Source organism: Budorcas taxicolor, chromosome 11 (genome assembly GCF_023091745.1).
Source record: "Budorcas taxicolor isolate Tak-1 chromosome 11, Takin1.1, whole genome shotgun sequence".
Taxonomy (NCBI): Eukaryota; Metazoa; Chordata; class Mammalia; order Artiodactyla; family Bovidae; genus Budorcas; species Budorcas taxicolor.
In genome coordinates, this window is record NC_068920.1 from 74,924,029 (window position 1) to 74,948,058 (window position 24,030).

A 24,030-nucleotide genomic window follows, 5' to 3' on the forward strand; every position below is an offset into this window, starting at 1 on the left:
GTTTCTGTTTTACAGATGACCAAAAGAAGGATTCTGAGGGGATGAAGTTATTCTGCCTGTCTTGGTCTCTCTTACTTCATAACATAGTGTTTCTCAGAGTTAGATAAGTCATTAATTTCAAATATTGAAAATCAAACCCTTTTAAAAAAGAGAAATTCTTCTTCTCAAGGATTTATTTACTGGTTTTTCATGGGAGTGTTTTTTGGGCTACAGTAAAGTGTGCTGTGAAATAAAATGAGTAAATCTGTCAGATAATTCAAGACCCCAGAAATTCCAAAAAATGAATATTTTGACTCCTAAATAGCTTGGTTCACTGAAGAAAAATGAAGCAGCATTTATGTAATCTCCTAAAAGATATATGTTAAAAAACATGAATAGAAGATGCCCATTAAAAGTAGATTATGCTATAATCTAGCATAAAAGACCACATGTTATCAATTACTCTTTGAATTTAATTCCAGAAATTTTGATCTCTGCTAATGTGTTATAAAATGCAAATGTTATAATTCAGTTTTTTAGCAGAAAATGTTATACTCAAATTTATATCTCTAGTTTTATATCTCTAGTTTTCTTTGTTCTATACACAAAACATCTATTTTTTCATTTCCTTTATTAGTTTAGCTGTTTTAAAAAACCAAATGTGGTATGAATCTGAAGTAGTTTATAAATTGTTTGAATCCCCAGCTGCCTGAGTTTATAAAACCATATTTTGCCTCAAAGAATGTGAGGTTAAGTAAGTAACTGAATCTTTTGTTACAAAATTTCTTTCTCTGCTTTTGTAGAAAATGAGGATATACCCTACTTATATAAGAGGAAGGTTATTTAAAAGGGAAGAGGAAAGGAAATAATAAATATCCCCTGGAAGATTATTTCAGAAGTATCAGACTTGAGTTGAGGGGAAGTATATAGCCAAGGGAAATCACTTTCCTTCAGTAATATATTTAGTTTCAGTAAGTTTAAAAATTATGAGATCTTTGCCTTGAAATTAATACACATTAAATTTTTGCCTGTAGTTGACCTTGACCTCAATAATATGGTTACCTGAGGTCATATTTCACCTTATTTATTCATAGGTCATATATTTCAGGTTCAGGTTTCCAATTTTTAACAGTTTTTAAGAAAATCTATCCCTTTTCTAAGGTGCATATCCTTGACTTTGCTTAATCATCTTTCCTAATGAAAATGTTTTTAATCCTTTTTAATTTATGAAGTGGGCAGATTGTAGCTAATATTTTCCTGCCTTCAAAGATTTCATATTAGCTAGTTATATATTAGCAAGCAGTACTATATTAATAAGAATGACCTCTCAGTATTGATTATATCTAGAAAAACAAACCTGGTGTATAAGTAGGGGATCAGAGGTGGTCTTAGAAACATATCATCTTGCCAGTGAAGGGTCTAGTAAGATTTTTGTGATACTGTGAAAGTCAATTTTCCTTGGAATTGAAGTAGAGACTGCCTCATGTAGTTTTCCTTACGAGTGAGTGTTGTTAAGAGTACATTGTTAGCGTCATGCTCTTTAAGGACAATTTGAGCAAAATGATGTCTAAATTGATAGGAGATGTTTATAAGCAAGTGTTTTTTCAGTAGTTTTAGGAAATAGGATCTTCAAGCCTATTTTTCTTTTTCAAGGATTCAGGAATGTAAAACACATGATACATAAACATTATATAAGATTCTGCTGTACCTTTGCTTTAATAAAGTACTTCAGTGTCAGTTATTAACATCGACTTTATGGTGATAAAATTATGTGGAAGCACTTACTCAAAGGCACTCCTCGTTGATGGAGCAAGGTATTAATTCACTGGTAGTAGAAATGTCCTGTCGTAACTGTTTTTTGTTTCTTTGTTTGTCAGGTGTTGGTGTCTGTTCAGTCCCTTATATTAGTAGCGGAGCCTTATTTTAATGAACCAGGATATGAACGGTCTAGAGGCACTCCCAGTGGCACACAGAGTTCTCGAGAATATGACGGAAACATTCGACAAGCAACGGTTAAGTGGGCAATGCTAGAACAAATCAGAAACCCTTCACCATGTTTTAAAGAAGTATGTTTAATAAAATTAATGAAATACTTTTTTAAAGCACTATAGAATATAGTTTATTAGTATTATGCTTGCATTTATATTTAGAGTATCTGTGCTGTAATTGTCTTTAATCATTAAAAATCAGTAGTAGTATAGTACAGATGAATTTTTAAACCATTATTTCCTAAAAGACATCTGACTATGTTTTTGGACAGTTAGAGGTTAAGATATTTTTCTTGGAAAAGGAGATGGCAACCCATTCCTATATTCTTGCCTGGGAAATCCCATGGACAGAGAAGCCTGATGGGCTACCATCCATGGCGTGGCAAAGAGTTGAACATGACTTAGCAGCTGAACAGCAGCAGCAGCGAGATACTTATCTAGTTATCTTGCAGATAGAAACTTTGTGCTTATATTCATATCTGTGAGTCAGCATTGAAGAAAAAGATAGTTTATTTTCTTTAGGAAAAAGTTGGATTACTTTCTGAAATCTGTCTTGATACTGTGACATGCTTTTATTCTACCACATCCTGAAGTGTGGCTCTTTTCCTGGGCTTAGTTACCTCTCTTTAGTCTGCCTAAAATATGATTTTATTTTTCACTTGTCATATCAGATTACTTTATCATATCTTAACACTATAACTTTGTCATGAAACATTTTTGTTCTTCAATTGTACTAGAAACCATGATACTTTAGAGGAAAAACTGGCATATTTACCTGACAGAAAATTGATCTTTAATATCTTTAAAGATATTTAAAATCTTTAAAGATCCTGTAATATTTTTAAATTGATCATTAATTTTGTTAAGCAAATATTGTATTATTACTATGTAGCTATATATACAAAGTTAACAAGTGGCATCATTGAATCTATTGAAGGAGTGTAAAAAACGTTTCTTCCTTTTTTTATTACTAAATGAATTTGCACTTTGAATGACAAAGTTGGGTATTTTATTTTTTAAAGGCTTGTATTCAAGGCTGTGGATAATTATTACTTTTCCTAATATAGGAAATACAAACATGCATTTCTTTATGCTCTTAAGCATAGTGTTCTGTCCCTTTTCAAACTTGGGTTACTTACATTAAGCAACTCATTTTGCAACCAGTATCTAGGTATTGCACTAAGGTACTCTGAACTCAAGGAAAAATGAAACTCATTTCCTGCCCATGAAGAACTTAACATTCCTCCTTCCTGTTTGTATCATAAACTAATTTCTCAGTGTCCTTAAGATTCAAATAATGTATCCAGATATATAAACTACTTGACAGGTCTACTAGAGTATATAATAACCACCTCAAACCTAAACACTGTAAAACTGCACTTTGATTCTCCCTTTCATCTTTCAGCAAAAGCACCATTTAAACCCCAGACTGTAGCCACTTGTGGCTTCGTTCTTTTACTCACGTACCACATTCAGTCTATTCACTGAATCTTGTTCTGTGCTTATCGTGGCTCTTCATGTTAGGTTGTTTCTTACTCATTTTGTATCCTTGTATGCATTAAACTCAAGAACTTATTGGTGTTTTACATCCATTCCCAGGCTTTCCTAATGACTTTTCCGTTGCAAGTATTGTCTTTTCTTAGGGGAGACAAGCTCATTACTACTACAAGTGTAGTAAGTAGCTCACTCACAGTACAGAATAGTAATTCCCGAGTGACCTGTTTTCTAGTTAGAATTTGTCAAAAACATACTTTTGCTATATACACAGAAATTTTGCTCAGTTTTCCAAAGAGAGAAGTTTAAAAAACTGAAATGTAAAGTATATCTATCACATGGAGATGAGCTTCATAAAATAAAATCTTGTTCATAAGTTAACCAGAAGACAAAATTAATAGTGCCTGTTTTAGAGTGAGGTTCTGATTTTTATGCAAATACCAATGATTTAGCAGCTCTTTACCCATCCAGATGTTGTTTGAGTTCTCTTTGAAAGACAGAAATTGACAGTTTTTCTGTTTTCAGTACTTTTTGTCCTAGTTATTCATTTATTTACATTTACTTCTGATCCTGTTGTGTTCTAGATATCTTAACGTTCTCTGGGTAAGATTAACTAATGAAATGTCTGAGTGGAATAGGACATTATTTTTTGCTCTAGAACCTGGCTGTTTCAACACACATCATCTGATGCCATAATCCTGATTCTTCCCTGTTATTAATAATAATGTACAGTTCACCACACTGAGTTCTCTGGAGACCAAAAAAAAAAAACATTGCCATATCTTTTAAATTTTATTTCTTTGTAATGCCACATATGTTGTCTTTTAAATTCTGACCTGATCACCTTTTGTCCTCTGGCGTGGTTTACTCTTAAGGTTATACATAAACACTTTTACTTGAAAAGAGTTGAGATCATGGCCCAGTGTGAGGAATGGATTGCTGACATCCAGCAGTACAGCAGTGATAAGCGGGTTGGCAGGACCATGTCTCACCATGCAGCAGCTCTCAAGGTGAGTAACCCTCCCTCACAGAAGCCTTGCTGGTGGCTTTAAAAGAAGAGATGTGTGTTCCCTGACAGAACTATGACCATTAGCAAGAAACAGTAAATGTATTAAGTTCAGAGGCACCCCAAAAGTCTACAGAAAAGATACATTCCTTTTGACAGTGAATTGACAGTTCCTAAAATTAAAAGTGAGTATAGGAAGTGAGCCAGCAGAGCTCCGTGGAGTTGTATGGAGACGATGGGGAGACACTGTGCACTGTGTTCCTCTGTCCCTCTTACTTTGCAGGATTTTGTTACTTGGAGTAGTGAGGGAGACCGTAGAGCCCCTGACAGCTGGTTGGTGTCGTAGTTAGTGTCTGTGATAGAAACCTGTTTGGGAGGAAGTGAGCTGTGGTTTCCAACTTGGGTGTTCACAGAATGGAAATGTAGAACATGATGGTTTGGGAGTGAGTGAATTTTTTTCTTTTTTGTGGGAATCATAGCTTCATAGCTTCAACAGCCACTCTTTCTTCCCTGCCTTGGGATATCTGCTCGCCTCTGTTCCTTTTATCCTCCGTTGATTACAGTTATCTCTACTGGCTCCTTTCCTTCTAACTTCAAAAGTGTCTTCACTTAAAATGATTAGATGATGATGATGATGATAAGGGTTTATTAGTTTTTTATTGGTGAATTTTTAAAATATTCCTGTTTTTTCTGGTTACACACAGAAATATTTATGAATGTAAAACCATGTGATATCTGAGGCTTGCTTCAAAATAAAATGAGAAAAGTGGTGAGAATATAGATGAAGGAAAACTAGCCATGAGTTGATAAGTGTTGAAGTAGACTCATGGGAGTTTTATTCTGCCTACTTCTGTGTATGTTTGAGATTTTCCATTTGATATAAAAACCTTTAAAAAGAAAACTGTTTCTTCTCAACATCTGCATCTTCCTAAGATAGTTTTATCTTGCCCCATTTATAAAAATGTTTTTGCCTTTTTACTACCAAACTAGAGCTGTTAACACGTTTGCCTCTGTTTTTAAATGACCCTCTCACCAAAGAGCATTTTGCAGTTGAATTTCCATTCTGTGAAAGTTACCAACTCTTGTTCTCAAAGCCAGTGACCCTGGCTTCCTGTCTACAGACCTCATCCCCCCTTGAGGCCTTTACAGATGTTGCTTTTCACCTGCTGTGCTGGCTCACTTCCATTCAGTTTTCATCTTAAATTTTGTTTCATGGAACCTGCCTTGACTTTTAAATTGGGTGATTTCAGTACAGTCTCTTGTAACACCGTACCTGCCTATTAAAAACACTCGTAACACTGATCTAATGTTTGTGTTTTCCCCTGTACTTTTCATCAGTGGGCTGTCCTTCCGCTTGTTTCTCCTAGTGCAAGCTTGTAGAAGTTGTCTGCTCTTAGCATTCTCAGAATTATATTACTGGCATACTACTTGGGTATCCTGTCTTTCTGACTTCCTGTATTTACTTACTTTTAAACACTTTTCTCTGTCTTAAAATCTTCAGATGATATTTATATCCCCCTTCATCTAGTAAACCTATCTGTTCAGTGCTGGGTCCTGTCAGTGCTGCCTTCATGCAGGAATTTCTCTCCTCATTTTCCTCTTCAGTGCTCATAGCTCAGTCTTCCTCTCCTCTCAGTCCCACCCTTACAGTTTTTTCTATAGTACATAACCAGATCGACATCTTCCCAAGTGTGTTTAGATATGTCTTTCCCTGACACAAAAACTCAATGGCTAAATTCCAGCATCTTTGGCTTTGTTGCTTCAGTTGGTATCTTGCTTTTATCTCAGATTTTCTTTGTCTTTTTTTTCTGTGTCATCCTGATCTAAAAATCTCTAGTTCTGAATCAACCTACATTTTTATCATCTGAGATATACTTTTGCTGCTGAATGCTAATTGAGAAAAGTACGCAGCTGTTCTGTTTAATTTCACAATAAAGGCATAGTATTCCCACCTTAACTGGGCCTCCATAATTGTCAATTTTGTTTTTTCTTTAGTTAGTGTTTTCTCCTATTGTTCATGGTAGAAGGGAAATTGGGGCTAGAAAAATTTTCAGTTGCCATTATGTAAATGTACTTTGAAGCCTTACAAATGGCTGCAAATGTATAGTTGTCTTATCTTGCTTATTTATGTAAACTTCCAACCAAAATGTAGGCTCTTTTAAGTCAAAGATCATGTAGTTGGTCCTCCGTATCCACAGGGAATTAGTTCCAAGATCCCCTGCAAATACCAAGATCTACAGATGCTCAAGTCCCTTAGAGAAAATGCATTGTATAGTCGGTCTCTGTCCAGCTCTATCTTCCTTATTTTACTCATTGCTTTTTACATTATTACTGTTGAACACACTGCCTTGTTTTATGAATGTTGGTTAATTTCCAGCGTCAGCTATTGACATTCCTAATTTTCAAAGTCCTTAGTGTGAGATTTGAGATCCTTTGTCTCCCACTAGAAAGTTATAAACTGAAGTTTAATGCTTATAAACAACCAACCACTCTGTTGACATGTCTATCAGTTCAGTTCAGTCACTCAGTCGTGTCCGACTCTTTGCGACCCCATGAATCGCAGCACGCCAGGCCTCCCTGTCAATCACCATCTCCCGGAGTTCACTCAGACTCACTTCCATCGAGTCGGTGATGCCATCCAGCCATCTCATCCTCGGTCGTCCCCTTCTCCTCCTGCCCCCAATCCCTCCCAGCATCAGAGTCTTTTCCAATGAGTCAGCTCTTCGCATGAGGTGGCCAAAGTACTGGAGTTTCAGCTTTAGCATCATTCTTTCCAAAGAAATCCCAGGGCTGCTCTCCTTCAGAATGGACTGGTTGGATCTCCTTGCAGTCCAAGGGACTCTCAAGAGTCTTCTCCAACACCACAGTTCAAAAGCATCAATTCTTTGGTGCTCAGCCTTCTTCACAGTCCAACTCTCACATCCATACATGACCACAGGAAAAACCATAGCCTTGACTAGACGGACCTTAGTCGGCAAAGTAATGTCTCAGCTTTTGAATATACTATCTAGGTTGGTCATAACTTTCCTTCCAAGGAGTAAGCGTCTTTTAATTTCATGGCCACAGTCACCATCTGCAGTGATTTTGGAGCCCAAAAAATAAAGTCTGACACTGTTTCCACTGTTTCCCCATCGATTTCCCATGGAGTGATGGAACCGGATGCCATGATCTTCGTTTTCTGAATGTTGAGCTTTAAGCCAACTTTTTCACTCTCCTATTTCACTTTCATCAAGAGGCTTTTTAGCTCCTCTTTCTGCCATAAGGGTGATGTCATCTGCATATCTGAGGTTATTGATATTTCTCCCGGCAATCTTGATTCCAGCTTGTGTTTCTTCCAGTCCAGCATTTCTCATGATGTACTCTGCATATAAGTTAAATAAGCAGGGTGACAAACAGCCTTGACATACTCCTTTTCCTACTTGGAACCAGTCTGTTGTTCCATGTCCAGTTCTAATTGTTGCTTCCTGACCTGCATACAGATTTCTCAAGAGGCAGGTCAGGTGGTCTGGTATTCCCATCTCTCTCAGAATTTTCCAGTTTATTGTGATCCACACAGTCAAAGGCTTTGGCATAGTCAATAAAGCAGAAATAGATGTTCTTCTGGAACTCTCTTGCTTTTTCCATGATCCAACGGATGTTGGCAATTTGATCTCTGGTTCCTCTGCCTTTTCTAAAACTAGCTTGAACATCATGGAGTTCACAGTTCACATATTGCTGAAGCCTGGCTTGGAGAATTTTGAGCATTACTTTACTAGCATGTGAGATGAGTGTAATTGTACGGTAGTTTGAGCATTCTTTGGCATTGCCTCTCTTTGGAATTGGAATGAAAACTGACCTTTTCCAGTCCTGTGGCCACTGCTGAGTTTTCCAAATGTGCTGGCATATTGAGTGCAGCACTTTCACAGCATCATCTTTCAGGATTTGAAACAGCTTAACTGGAATTTTATCACCTCCACTAGCTTTGTTCGTAGTGGTGCTTTCTAAGGCCCACTTGACTTCACATTCCAAGATATCTGGCTCTAGATTAGTGATCACATCATCATGACTATCTGGGTCATGAAGATCTTTTTTGTACCTTTCTTCCATGTATTCTTGCCACCTCTTCTTAATATCTTCTGCTTCTGTTAGGTCCCTACTGTTTCTGTCAGGTCCCTACTGTTTCTGTCCTTTATCGAGCCCATCTTTGCATGAAGTGTTCCCTTGGTATCTCTAATTTTCTTGAAGAGATCTCTAGTCTTTCCCATTCTGTTCTTTTCCTCTATTTCTTTGCATTGATCACTGAAGAAGGCTTTCTTATCTCCTTGCTATTCTTTGGAACTCTGCATTCAGATGCTTATATCTTTCCTTTTCTCCTTGGCTTTTTGCCTCTCTTCTTTTCACAGTTATTTGTAAGGCCTCTCCAGACAGCCATTTTGCTTTTTTGCATTTCTTTTCCATGGGGATGGTCTTGATCCCTGTCTCCTGTACAATGTCACGAACCTCAGTCCATAGTTCCATCAGGCACTCTATCAGATCTAGTCCCTTAAGTCTATTTCTCACTTCCACTGTATAATCATAAGGGATTTGATTTAGGTCATACCTGAATGGTCCAGTGGTTTTCCCTACTTTCTTCAATTTAAGTCTGAATTTGGCAATAAGGAGTTCCTGATCTGAGCCACAGTCAGCTCCTGGTCTTGTTTTTGTTGACTGTATAGAGCTTCTCCATCTTTTGCTGCAAAGAATATAATCATTCTGATTTCAGTGTTGACCATCTGGTGATGTCCATGTGTAGAGTCTTCTCTTGTGTTGTTGGAAGAGGGTGTTTGCTATGACCAGTGCATTTTCTTGGCAAAACTCTATTAGTCTTTACCCTGCTTCATTCTGCATTCCAAGGCCAAATTTGCCTGTTACTCCAGGTGTTTCTTGACTTCCTACTTTTGCATTCCAGTCCCCTAGAATGAAAAGGACATTTTTTTGGGGTGTTAGTTCTAAAAGGTCTTGTAGGTCTTCATAGAACCGTTTAACTTCAGCTTCTTCATCGTTACTGGTTGGGGCATAGACTTGGATTACTATGATATTGAATGGTTTGCCTTGGAGACGAACAGAGATCATTCTGTCGTTTTTGAGTTTGCATCCAAGTACTGCATTTCGCACTCTTTTGTTGACCATGAAAATGGCAGTATAGGTAATACAGAGTTAGGTACTCTCTCTAGATCTTCTTTTTTCATTTGTTTACATTTTCAGAAATTCTGATGATGAAATTATTTCTAAGGTGTATTCCAAGCATGGTATGAGATAATGAGTATGAAACATTTCAAGTGTTCTGTATAAGGCCTAGTACCTGAGAAATACTGTTTTCATTTATTAAAATAGCAGTGGGTTTATTTTAATTTATAGACTGCTTTTCTCAAAAATTTTTAAGTCAGAGGCAGCGTGTATTACAAGTCAAGATATTCTCTTTAACTTAAAACTATATATTGCAAATGACTGGTGTCCTCTAAGCCATTAATAATGCAGTTTCTTTTACGGAAGTTGGGGCATTGGTAGAGTCTGTGGTCATGCTACTCAGGTACTCAGGGCTTATCAGCAACATCAGATATTTTGAGATAGAGATTTGTGCCAGTTTTGTTCACTTGCCTGTTAGAGTAGTTAGCTTAAGGAAGATCCACAATAAATATTGGTAGACCCAATTCTTTGGATTTGTTTTAAACTCGTTTCCTCCCTTCAGTGATGTTGTGCTAATCCTAGCGTTTGCAATTCTAACATCACTCCTTCACCCCTGCACAGCGTCACACTGCTCAGCTCCGAGAAGAGCTGCTCAAACTTCCCTGTCCTGAAGGCTTGGACCCTGATGCCGATGATTCCTCGGAGATGTGCAGTGCCATAGCTGGTGCTGAGGAGACTCTAATGCATGATCAGGTCAAACCTAGCAGCAGTAAAGAACTCCCCAGTGACTTCAAATTATGAGCTGCGTTGACTTGGACATCATAGACACAAAGGCTTTGAAGCACAAGCCAAATATGTCAATATTTGTATGTAAGAAACTAATTATGTAATAGGTAATGAAACTGAAACTATACTACACCCTTAAGGAGATCCAGTTTAATTCAAGGTGATCTTTTATTTACCTGTACAAGAGTGTAAACTTTTGTGTGCTTTTATTTTTCAATTGTGAGAACCACTGATTGGTATGTTCAACAAATTTGTGTATACAAAGAAATGGAGAAATCACTGATTATATAAGGGAAACTACCTTAGGAAAGAATGTTTACTGAATGTTTGTTTTCTTTTTTTTTACTGTAGAGTGAAGGGTTGTTAACAAAGAATATATATTGGTCATTCTTACAACTACTATTTAAAGTCAGCAACTTTTCACTGAATTTGATAGATTTTATGTTTGGCCATATCTTCATGCTCATATTTGATTTCTGAAGACCTCCTCCATACACTTCAATAAAAGTTAAATGGACATACCCCCTCTTTTTTGATTTACTGGTACATTTTTTAAATGATAAATCTGCCATAAAATGCATTATAGCTGAAGACTTGCACTTGTATGGATGAATTTATTACATTCAACGTATTTAATTTTATGCTTTCTAAAATTCTAAGATGCAGAAAAATAAATGAACATGATTTTATTATATGCCAATATTTGGGCCTGTGAATGTATCTGTTATTTGAATTTAAGTCTATGAAAAAGAATGGTCAATTTGAAAAGTCGCTCTGAACTGAATTTTCCTTAAAGGGCTCCTGTCTTCCTGGACTATCTGATTTTATTACTAACATCACATGTATGTATGAAACACTGAGGCTCTGTAGAGCAGAGAGGATGGACCTCTCTGGTGCTGTACTTGCCATATAGGCTCATTTTCATGCAAATTCTTCCTAGAGCCAAATAAATAAAGACTTAGGTGTATTAGTATGTCTTGTTTCTAAAACAGTTTGCGATGGTGTGAAATACTATTTCTACAAGGAATTGGACATTTTCAAGAGCTACTCATGGGAAAGGAAAGGATATATATATATATATATATATATATATATTTCTTTTTAGACCAGTTATCACAAAGGAAAACCTAAAATGATTCTTGACGGTGTCTATACAAAAAAACTGGCCTGTGAAAACCCTGAATCTGGAGCTGACCAGGAGGAGAAGCTGTATCCTGAACAGTGAGTTCATCTGTGAAGGAACAGGAAAAGTAGGGATCGTGATACTCTCACAACAAGCGCCAGAGCTCCGTAAAGTGAATGAAGTGTGTGACCAGGAAATCAGAGTTTCCAAAACACCTAGCTTTAGGTCTAGTGAGTTACACCAAGCATGACAGAATCGAGTTAGTTTATGAGAAGAAGAGTCATCAAGTTAGTTTACGAGAAAGAAGAGTCATTTAAATGTTACCTGCAGACATGCTAGCTTATATCTCAGAATAAAATTATCAGTGATAAGTGATAAAAGGACAGTCATCAATCCTCTAGGCCTTTTTTTTTTTTTTGGGGGGGGGGGGGTGTCTGTTACGGTCCTGTCAGGGACAGATAATAAAAGCTTCTATCTAAGTATTTGTTTACCTCCAATTTTGGAGTTTATTTTTGATCATTAAAATAAGTAAGTAAATAAGTGAAAGTTGCTCAGTTGGGTCTGACTCTTTGCGACCCCATGGATTATAACCTACCAAGTTCCTCTCCATGGAATTCTCCAGGCAAGAATACTGGAGCGGGTAGCCATTCTCTTCTCCAGGGGATCTTCCCAACCCTGGGATTGAACCCACGTCTCCCACATCACAGGTGACTTCTTTACCAGGTGAGCCACAAGGAAGGCCCAATCAAGTAGGGTAATTTTCCCCACTTCACTCCATTAGTCCTCAGAAAGCTTTATAAAAGCAAACAGTGTCAGTACTATAAGTTCCAATTCATGTTTTTGTAAAACCCAAGGCCTAACATCTGAATTGGAGACTTTAGTCTATTTTGGTTCCAACTGGAATCTAGACTTTCTGCCAACACATGTTTGAGCATTCACTTTGTAGGTTCCTGCACTCGAGGATTAAATGACAAACGTGAAATCATAATGTCAATGAAGAATGGTAAGTTCTCTGATACTCTTATTGACAGGATACTATTAGGAGCACAGAGGAGGGACACTTAACCTCAGATAAAACGTTCATGATTTGATCGTGAAGTGCTTCCTAAAAAAGATACCCTAAGTCTTAAAGAATGAGGATAAATAAGTTAGCCAGGCATAAGTTATTCCAGACACAAGGGAGCAAAAGGAGATGTTGAGTTAATGGCAGCATGTTTGATGCTATTGGATTTTAAGAGGCAAAGTTGGAATTGTTAAATGGGTGGTCTTGGGCTGTGGTGTGGGAAAGATAGGAGGGATTGGGTCACGGAAGAACTTGTTTGTCCTGTTAAGGAGCTTTGACATCCCGTTGGTGATGGAGGGCTGTCTGGTAACCTTAATTAGAGGAGTGGCCGGGTTGGATCATGTTTCAAGATCATTCTGCCAGCTGTTGGATGGCAAGGAAGTTAGTTGGGAGCCTACAGTAGAGTCCAGGTGGTAGTCATCATTGAGGACAATGAAGGGATGGAGAGAAAGCAACAAGTGACAGAACTGGGGGAAATAGGTATTTTTTGGGATGAGGATAACTTCAGGATTTTTTCAGGCTGAGGAGAAGGGTAAATGGGGAGGCCTTGGAAAAGGCTGGAGCAGATGTCAGCAGACACAGGGTGGCCTTGGTCCAAGAGCATGTGCAGAAGTCAGTAACGCCAACTGGTCAGTTCATAAAGCTATTAACTCAGGAAGTTGTGATCTTGAGAAGTACAAAAAAAAGACTGCTTAGACAACATTCTAGCATTAAGATCAGTATGTCCGAAATCAAGTGTAGAAGGTAGTGTAAACATTTTTTCTTTGATGTCCTGTAATTGGATTTGTTTCGGGTAAGATGAATGAGGTGAAACGTTTTCGTCATTGTGTCCAACTGTGGTGAAGGGTCAAGGTTTTTGGTTACACTCCTTTCCACTGGAGCCCAGGACTTTGTAAAACACAGTGAAGATGTTGCAGCATTGAACCACTGTTACTCACTTTCTGCACTTAGCCTGCTGCCAACGGCCACGGGCTGCGGGCTGCGACTTGAGCAACCCCGTGCTGAGTAACTCATATGACAGGTGGCCCCTTGCCAGGCATTGCTAGCTGCTTATTTATTCCTTAAACCAAAGCTAGTTATTTGGTAGACAGATTTCTACAGTTTGCTTTTTTTTCACCATATTATAGTTTTCCACAATTTAATACAGAGTTAATACTCTGGTATGTCCATGAGACTGGTTCGACCGAAAGATTCCAAGATAGAAACAGGCCTGCTGAATCAGCCTAGAGATGGGAATAGACCAAGCTGCAGACCTTGGTGGAGCTATATACTCAGGGCTGAAGTGGCAGCCAGGGTACAAGAGGACTGAATTGTGGAGCTACTACACCAAAGATGGTCAGAACATGGCAAGGCCTCAGGTTCATTTGGTTTGGTTTCAGTAATAGTGATAGTCATAATTCCAGTGAGTGGAAAATACTGAGAAATACAAAAAATGAGATTAAACACTTAATTTTCTGGTATCTTGCCTTATATCCTTATTTTCTGTACTTTTCTATATAGTTGGTATATTGTATGCTCAATTTTATCACCTTTTTAACATATTACATACTTTTTATCATGAAATTAATGGCTTCATAATATGGATGTACCTAGCTTCTTACTGTTGGACATTCAGGTTATTTCTGTTTTGCTGATTATAAACAATGCTCTAATGAACATGGTCTATATCTTTTATTTCCTTATGATAAAGCCTAGAATTACCAGGTCAAAAGGTTTGATATATAATTACTTAACTGCTTTCCAGAGAGGTTGTATTGATTCACACTTCTAGCTTCAGTTAATGTTCCCATTCGCTGGCCAGCATAGATGATTATAATTTTTTAATCAGAATATTTACCTATCTTCATTAAACATGTTTTAGTCTGCCTTTTTTTCAACATTGTTTATTAGCCATTTGAATTTCTGCTTTGCCAATGATCAGTTTATACCTTTTCCCCAGTTTGTTATATATTGTCTTTGGATATTTTGATATAAATGAGCTGCTTAAGTGATAGAATGTTAATTTTTATCATATTTGTCTATATTTTTTCCAGATGGCCCTTTAACTTAATTTTCCTCATAGAAGTTTTAAATTATCATGAAATCATCTATTGATCTTTTCCTTTGTGATTTTAATTGCTTTTTACTTCTTTTTAAGAGCTCCCCTCAGCAAAGACAAAAGAATTGTATATTTTCTAACTGGGATTGATTCTGGTGTTGGTATAAGCCTGGCTGGACCTAAATTAGAACGGGTTTAAAAGCTCCCTGCTTCCCCACTGTAGGAGTCCAGCAGGGTGGTAAGAGTGTAGGGACCATGCTTGAGTTTTAAGGTGTACAACAGTTTGAAAGGGAGCTCTTTCCTCTTTTCCTTGCTCTCAGCTTCCTATCTTCTGCTTCTTCAAACTAAAGGAGCTCTCTGAACTTATGCATTTCTTGGACGGAAGAGGCACCCTCTGGCCGCCTTCCCCTAGCCCCTGGATGTGATCCCATGGGCTTCACCAAAAAACGGGTTTTCTTTGCTTTCACCTATACATGTCCATCCTCAGGTTACACCAGCTGTGTTTCCAGTGCAGGAGGAGATTGTGTCAGGCCACCATTTTGATGGTGAGTTAGTTTTACTCACCTGATGCTTCTCCAGGGAGGAAATGCCTAATCCAGGGGTGTCAGCTGCAGGCTGCCCTGGGCCACTAGAAGGCCCAGGTCCTGGGATAACACCTCTGCCTGCTGGGGTTCCTAGGAGAGTGATTTGATCCTCTTCACCTCCCTGGCCTCTTCTCTTTTCCAAGGGATAGATCACAAGAATAGGTACCAGTCTCCCTCAAACTTGCCACCCCCACTCCCCTTCTGTTCCTTGTTACTGCTTTTCTCTAACCTTTCCATGGGTTTTGTTCTTTGGTGTATCTCTTTCTGTTTTTACCTCGCGGTCTGCAGAGTTGGCAAACAGCCCCAGAGCACCTCCCATTTCCCTGGAGTCATTTTCATTATTTATAGGGACAAGCTAGAGCTCCTTTATCATGTTGGTGCCCCTTTTCTACAAGTGATTATTCTTGTTATCTTAGCTCTAACCGTATACAGTTAGAAAAAGGTAAAAAAAACCTTATAAGGTTTTTTGACCAGTTGGCTCCTGTAATTTCTCGAAGCAAAGAGCCTAAGCATTGGCTACTGAATTAAAGGATATGCTTTTTCTGGCAGTGGTTCTTCAATATGTGCCGTATTATTGAGATAATGCCCCTAAAGCACAGATTTAACATTTTCAATATTTGTACAAAGATGAAGATTTATAATTATCTAGGAATAATCAAACTGGACTCTGATATGCTGATAATCTTCCTGTGTTTGTCCTATATTATCTATAGAGATTTATCTGTAGTCTTGGTATTCTAATACCTAAATCAGCTATAATCTGATCCTCCATAAGAGCTATAGTACATTCTGTCTGGGAGCAAATCCTGAAATTGTAGGTGTTACGTCCCATAGAATAAAGAAATAATTCTAATAATGATTCCAAAAAATCAGTCATAGCTTAGGACATAGGCTTATTAGAGATTCTTACTACTTGAATGCTTCTCTTAAACCAATGTGAAAGTTCATTTCCCTTCAAGCTCTTTATACCCTCAAAAACACTTTTATTATCTTTTCCCCACACACACTGGCAATTCCTCTTTTTTTCTTAAGAATAGTGAACTTGCTTTCCTTTTTGCTTTTCAGCTAACTTTAAAATTTTTCACTATAAGATTTTATGTTCTACAGTTGGGAATGAGGTAGATAAGGTGGCATTATATCAACAAGAATTATTGTCCCATTATTATAGACAGTTCTCCCTGGGAGTTAGAGGAAGGACACAATATTGTTTGGTGCTGATATCTCTTGAAGTTGCGTCATTGGGCCGATTTTGAACACTTGTCTTTTTTTTTTTAAGGCAATGTGGATGAGTGTTTCTTTGAAAGGGCCTTCTGCTTGTAATCCATTCCATTATCCTTATATGTAGACTCACAAGTCTTAAAGAAGAAAGCCTCATTTTGTTCTTTTATAGAGACAAATTATGTGGATTTCTCCCTTGTTTACTTTCTGTCTGAAAGTTAATAACTATACATTGAATTTTTTTAACTGGCAATTTCATGTATTATTATTTTTTTTCATTTTTGACTTCTGATTGAATTCAATAATTCATGCTTGAGCCCATTTGTAAAGGATATTAGGCTCCCTTTATCTTGGGTCTACTCTAGCATATTGGCTGAAACTTTCTTAAAGTCTTTTTAAAATCTTTACTTATTTCATGATTTTGAATCTTTAGGTTAATCCAGCCTTAACAGAAAGGCTTCTAAATTTAGTTTATATAGTGTATTTTTTATTTTTAAATTTTACATAGAAGCTTTATTCAAGTCTTTTTTAAATCCCATTATTCATAAACATTTTTTTTTCCATCTTAGAGGAGTCTAACAGTTAATTGAATCAATTGGTACAGGTCCAGTGTTATAACCTGCTTTAAATATCTTATTCCTTTATCTGTTTTCTTGAAGTTGGTGAAAATCCTTAATTATAGCCCTCTACTTGATTCTTGAGGGTAGTTTTAACTATTACACAAATGTGACCATGTCCTAGCCATTTTCTGATGTAATTGCTTTTTTGTTTGACTGGTTTTTGTTTGCTTTTATCTTTTTTTGGGTATTACACAAAAGTAAATTATTTACATTGAGAAAAGAGACTCTAATCAATGAATAACAAAATGCAGAAAAATAAAATAATTAATTGACATATCTTTATAAAATTTTTCCTTACATGTTTTGACTGAAATTAAATTTTTTTTCTTGGCTGTAATCTTTTGATTACCCCTTCATAGAACCATAATTTTTGTAATATTTCCTAAGACTGAATAGGGAGAGAATTCATTATTCCCTCATGGTTAAACAAAGTCTTTTTTATTATTGATGGTAGGAATGCATAAACTTCTCCCATGGACATATTCACTATTCATAGTATTCCAACAGGTTTGTGGCCTACCAGCACATAAATTTTGTATTCTGTGGTTCCCATCAAAAAATAAAAGAGGGGTGAGAGGTGGGAAGGGGGTTCAAGAGGGAGGGAAGATATGTATACCTATGGCTGATTCATGTTGATGTATGGCAGAAACCAACACAACATTGTACAGAAATTATCTTCCAATTAAAAATAAATTCTTTTAAAAAATTATGATGGATATTTGAAGAAGGAAATGGCAACCCACTCCAGTACTCTTGCCTAGAAAATTCCATGGATGGAGGAGCCTGGTGGGCTCCAGTCCATGGAATCACACACACACAAAAAAAAATTATGATGGATTTATAGTGATAACCATTCTCTGTGAAAATCAAGTGTATTCCTGATAGTGGATTTCCATTTTGGCCAGGAATTGATGAGGATCAAAACTTCTCACAATTTTACATTAGTCTGATTACTGGAAGAATTTTACATAGCTTCTGGTTGTGTGCACTTCAAATCTTGTTTGTCTTCCATTATCCACCTACTTCTGGTGTTGAGCAGCACAGAACTCATTCATTCATTTCATTCTAAGATTGCCAGCCTTCATTTTTGTTTCACGGTAGGTCAGTACCAAGGCTGTAGGAATATTCTTGGAAGCCATTCTTACACTGATGTGGTTAGCAATAGCCACAGAAATGACTGCATACTATATAAATCTATCTCACTAAACTTTGGCCACCTCATGCGAAGAGTTGACTCATTGGAAAAGACTCTGATGCTGGGAGGGATTGGGGGCAGGAGGAGAAGGGGACAACAGAGGATGAGATGGCTTGATGGCATCACCGACTCGATGGACGTGAGTTTGAGTGAACTCCGGGGGTTGGTGATGGACAGGGAGGCCTGGCATGCTGCGATTCATGGGGTCGCAAGGAGTCAGACACGACTGAGCGACTGAACTGAAACCAAAGTTAAACACGTCCCAACTCAGCTTCCTGGATTCCCCAGATTCCCACAGCCACTCTAGAGCTACGTGCTTAGAGAGGAAGTGTATCTGAGTGGAAGACAGATTGAAGCTAACTGACATGACAGTATCTTCCTTTTTTGACTATACAGCTTGTGGGATCTTAGTTCCCTTAACAAGGATTGAACCCTTGCTGCCTAAAATGGAAGTGCTGAGTCCTAATCTCTGAACCACCAAGGAAATACGTAAGGTAACATTTTTTAAAAAGTTGTATTAGGATATATTTCACACACCATACAGTTTACCCATTTGAGGTATACAGTGGTTTTTAGTATATTCATATGGGCAACCATCACCACAGTTAATTTTAGAACATTTTCATCATCTCAAGAAGAAACTCCATATCTGTTAGCCATCACTGTCCCCTCTCGCCCTGTTCCCTCATCAGCCCTAAGTAATCATTAAGCTACTTTTTTCTTACTTTTGCAGATGTTCTGCAGTCTGAGGATTGGGTTGTCAGGACTACATTGTTAGGACCCTACCCAGAGCCTTGAGAGGAGTCATAAACAAGCTGCATTAGCTTTGTGGTTTATCTGCCTCTGTACCTTTATTCTGCCAAAATCTGTATATGTGGTTCCCTGTTGTTCACAGAGTTGATTTGATCTACTGAAGTATGTGAATTTTTTGTGAAAACTGTGGGGATAAGGAAGAGCTCATTTGGAAAATTAGGTAAAGCTGAGTAAAGCAAACGAGTAACCCAGGGAGTTGGGAATGTCTTTTAGACTGTCTTGGAGTTTGAATTGTTTTGTTTTGTCTTTTGGGAGGCCTCACTTTTTCAATAAAAGAAACCAGTGTTGTCTATGTGGTGTTTTGTCCCCTGATTTTTTTCCAGAATGCCTCTTAAGCATATTAATTTATTCTTCATGACATGTCAAAAGCTCCCCATGATGCCATTGGTATTCTAAGTTTTAAAAGATTAAATTTAAAAAAATTCTTCCATTTATCAAAGGAAATTCAAGAGTTAGGATTATGGTATAGCACTAAATAAGAGGAAGAAATTCTTCCAGGAAGAAGTTTAGACTTTGACATAGACAAACCTATGACACACTGAGAAGAAAGCAGCACAGTTGGTTGGTTGACAGTATCTCACGTTTTCCTTTGTCAGAATGAGATCAGTCTCTTTGAATGAGGGCCCACCCTAATGACCTTATTTTACTTTAATTCTTTAGAGACCTTGTCCCCAAATACAATCACATTTTGAGGGGGTTCTAACTGGGGGTAAGACTTCAACATAGGAATTTGGAAGGCCTACCACAATTCAGCCCATAACATATAGTGAGGTGTTGATATAAATAATAAACAGTTTACAATAGGAATGGGAAAGAGTTTTATTTGAGCCAAACTGAGGACTATTACTTGGGATACACAGAATCAAGAAGCACTTGAATTGTGTTGACTAGACTACAAAATTGGGGAGACTTACACAGGCAAAAATCGAAATGTTGCCTAAGTTGTTAAATACTAGGATTGGAGCTGGCAAGAACAGTGCAAGGACTGATTGGAGTCCAAAATGATTGCATATTTACAAGGGGAAACTTAAGGCCATCTGGTAGCTGCTTCTGATAATTTTTTGAAAGTGGCTGGTGGTGTCCTTACGTTTGAAGCAGTTCAGAAAATTCAGATTCTCAGTTGATGTAGGAACATGTCTGAAACCACATCCACAATGGCCACGTGACTTTACTTTGAATGCCTGAACCACAGTTAACTCCACTTTTATTTTTATTGCTCAGCTGCTAAGTCGTGTCGGCCTCTTTGCGACCCTGTGGACTGCAGCACACCAGGCAGGCTTCCCTGTTCTTATCTCCTAGAGTTTGCCCAAGTTCGTGGCCATTGAGTCGGTGATGCTATCTAACCATTTCATTTTCTGCCAGCCCCATCTCATTTGCCTTCAATCTTTCCCAGCATCAGTGTCTTCTCCAACGGGTTGACGCTTCACATGTGGTGGCCAAAGTATTAGAACTTCAGCTTCAGCATCAGTCCTTCCAATGAATATTCAGGGTTGAGTTTGATTTTCAAGTGATCTTAACTATGTCCAGAAGGAAAGTTGTGCTGGCCAGGCACAGTGTCTCCCAGAAGAGTGGAGCGTTGATCTTACATGGGTTTGTGGCAGTGTGGCGTTCAGGGTCCGGGAGACTTTCTGAGGAATCAGGAATCAGGAATTGACGTCATCTGAGGTATGACTACCTAGTTGGCACTCTTATTGGTTAGTTGGCACTCAGAGGTGTGTTTATTTGAGTGAATCCATCCCTGACAGGATGGCTTTGAGAAGCAAGAGGCTAACAGTGATTGGATGGCTACAAAGGTCTATTCTGTGAAACAGATTTTCATTAATTGAGTAAATAGGTTTAGTGACTGGCAGAACAGCCATTCTTTCCCTAAGTTTTCGGGGATGTTATTCGCACAAGTGACTCTCGTATGTCCCAATTTTCTCCTAAAGTGGCCAAATATCTCTCAGTTCTAAATAAGGGAATTTGTGTCACTTTCTGGCTGATTGACAGATTTTATACTCTGAATCCAAGTCAGTGATATTTTGTTGAGCAACAGAGGTTGGAGTCATCTTGGGTCCTAAGATCACTAGTTGTGTGGCCTCAGACAAGCCATATAACTTCTCTGAGACTCAGTTTCTTCATCTATAAGGAAACAATAACTGCCTCCCTGTGTTGTTAGAAGTATCAATAGCGTAACTGAAGGGAACTGCCTAGCACAGTGTGCGTGGTACACACCAGTTCATGGTTCTTGTCCCTGGCTTATTAGACTCACCTGGAGACCTTTGAAACCTCCTGAGAATAGGAGTCTCCCCACTTGCCAGAGCTTCTAATTTAATTAGGGTCAATTCCAAACAGGTGATTACAAAAGTCCCAAGGTACTTCTGATGGCCAGCCTGATTTGAGAAGCATTAGTGACCACTCCCCGGAGAAGGCAATGGCAACTCACTCCAGCACTCTTGCCTGGAAAATCCCATGGATGGAGGAGCCTAGTAGGCTATGGTCCATGGAGTCGCTAAGAGTTGGACACGACTGAGCGACTTCACTTTCACTTTTCACTTTCATGCATTGGAGAAGGAAATGGCAATCCACTCCAGTGTTCTTGCCTGGAGAATCCCAGGGATGGCAGAGCCTGGTGGGCTTCTGTCTATGGGGTCGCACAGAGTCAGACACGACTGAAGCGCCTTAGCAGCAGCAGCAGCAGCAGTGACCGCTCCCAAGAGTGGTGATGCTCTCTCAACCCACTCTTCTGTCTCCATTAGTTTCCCCCTGTACTTGGATGCCCTTCCCAATTTTTCTCCCATAAGCCGGAGAAGAAAAAGCCCTCCCTATGCCATATGTGTACAACTTTTGATAGGATGTCTATGGCTCTGATATATCTCTAAAGTGGCTATATTATTTTTTCAGTTAAGGGAAAGCTGGTATATAACATATTATGTCTCAGGTGTACAATGTTTAATTCAACATCTGTATACTCTGCCAAGTGATCACTCCCCAAAGTCATTACCATCTGTCACCACGCAATCTTCCCCTCCATCCCTTAACCTCTTTCCCCTCTGGTAAACACCAATCAGTTCTCTGCGTCTATGAGTTTGTTTTTCTTGTGTTTCTTTGTTTGTTTAGATTTTGCGTATGAGTGAAATCTTATATTTGTTTTTCTCTGTCTGAGTTCAGTTAGTATAATATCCTCAAGTTCCATCCATGTTGTCACAAATGGAAAGATTTCCCTTTTTTTAAATATTCAAATGGATAGGAAACTAGAATGTCAGGTCTATGAATCAAGGCAAATTGGAAGTGGTCAAATAGGACATGGCAAGAGTGAACATCGACATTCTAGGAATCAGCAAACTAAAATGCACTGGAATGGGTGAATTTAACTCAGATGACCATTATTTCTACTACTGCGGGCAGGAATCCCTCAGAAGAAATGGAGTAGCCATTATGGTCAACAGAAGAGTCTGAAATGCAGTACTTGGATGCAATCTCAAAAACGACAGAATGATCTCTGTTCGTTTCCAAGGCAAACCATTCAATATCACAGTAATCCAAGTCTATGCCCCAACCAGTAACGATGAAGAAGCTGAAGTTGAACGGTTCTATGAAGACCCACAAGACCTTTTAGAACTAACACCCCAAATAGATGTCCTTTTCATTATAGGGGACTGGAATGCAAAAGTAGGAAGTCAAGAAACACTTGGAGTAACAGGCGAATTTGGCCTTGGAATGCAGAATGAAGCAGGGCAAAGACTAATAGAGTTTTGCCAAGAAAATGCACTGGTCATAGCAAACACCCTCTTCCAACAACACAAGAGAAGACTCTACACATGGACATCACCAGATGGTCAACACCGAAATCAGATTGATTATATTCTTTGCAGCCAAAGATGGAGAAGCTCTATACAGTCAACAAAAACAAGACCAGGAGCTGACTATGGCTCAGATCGGGAACTCCTTATTACCAAATTCAGACTTAAATTGAAGAAAGCAGGGAAAACCGCTAGACCGTTCAGGTATGACCTAAATCAAGTCCTTTATTATTATACAGTGGAAGTGAGAAATAGATTTAAGGGCCTAGATCTGATAGATAGAGTGCCTGATGAACTATGGAATGAGGTTCGTGACATTGTACAGGAGACAGGGATCAAGACCATCCCCATGGAAAAGAAATTCAAAAAAGCAAAATGGCTGTCTGGGGAGGCCTTACAAATAGCTGTGAAAAGAATAAAGGCGAAAAGCCAAGGAGAAAGGAAAGTTATAAGCATCTGAATGCAGAGTTCCAAAGAATAGCAAGAAGTGATAAGAAAGCCTTCTTCAGTGATCAATGCAAAAAAACAGAGTAAAAGAACAGAAGGAGAAAGACTACAGATCTCTTCAAGAAAATTAGAGATACCAAGGGAATATTTCATGCCAAGATGGGCTCAATAAAGGACAGAAATGGTAGGGACCTAACAGAAGCAGAAGATATTAAGAAGAGATGGCAAGAATACACAGAAGAACTGTACAAAAAGGATCTTCACGACCCAGATAATCACGATGGTGTGATCACTCATCTAGAGCCAGACATCTTGGAATGTGAAGTCAAGTGGGCCTTAGAAAGCATCATTACGAACAAAGCTAGTAGAGGTGATGGAATTCCAGTTGAGCTGTTTCAAATCCTGAAAGATGATGCTGTCAAAGTGCTGCACTCAATATGCTAGCAAATTTGGAAAACTCAGCAGTGGCCACAGGACTGGAAAAGGTCAGTTTTCATTCCAATTTCAAAGAGAGGCAATGCCAAAGAATGCTCAAACTACCACACAATTGCACTCATCTCACATGCTAGTAAAGTAATGCTCAAAATTCTCCAAGCCAGGCTTCAGCAATGCGTGAACTGTGAACTCCATGATGTTCAAGCTGGTTTTAGAAAAGGCAGAGGAACCAGAGATCAAATTGCCAACATCCAATGTTGGCTGGATGTTATGCTGGATCATGTTATGCTATGCTGGATCATGGAAAAAGCAAG

The 24,030-nt window shown here is 38.3% G+C and overlaps 1 protein-coding gene across 1 annotated transcript in view; it reads left to right on the forward strand.

Moving 5' to 3' along the window:
* The window catches only part of BIRC6 (baculoviral IAP repeat containing 6), a 209,564-nt gene extending 198,265 nt beyond the window's left edge, over positions 1-11,299 (forward strand). Inside the window, exons 72-74 of the mRNA XM_052649517.1 lie at positions 1,857-2,045; positions 4,337-4,471; positions 10,234-11,299. Coding sequence (XP_052505477.1) covers positions 1,857-2,045; positions 4,337-4,471; positions 10,234-10,413 — 504 coding nt within the window. The 3' untranslated portion in view covers positions 10,414-11,299. The remainder of the gene's footprint in view (positions 1-1,856; positions 2,046-4,336; positions 4,472-10,233) is intronic.
* Positions 11,300-24,030: the final 12,731 nt, after the last annotated feature.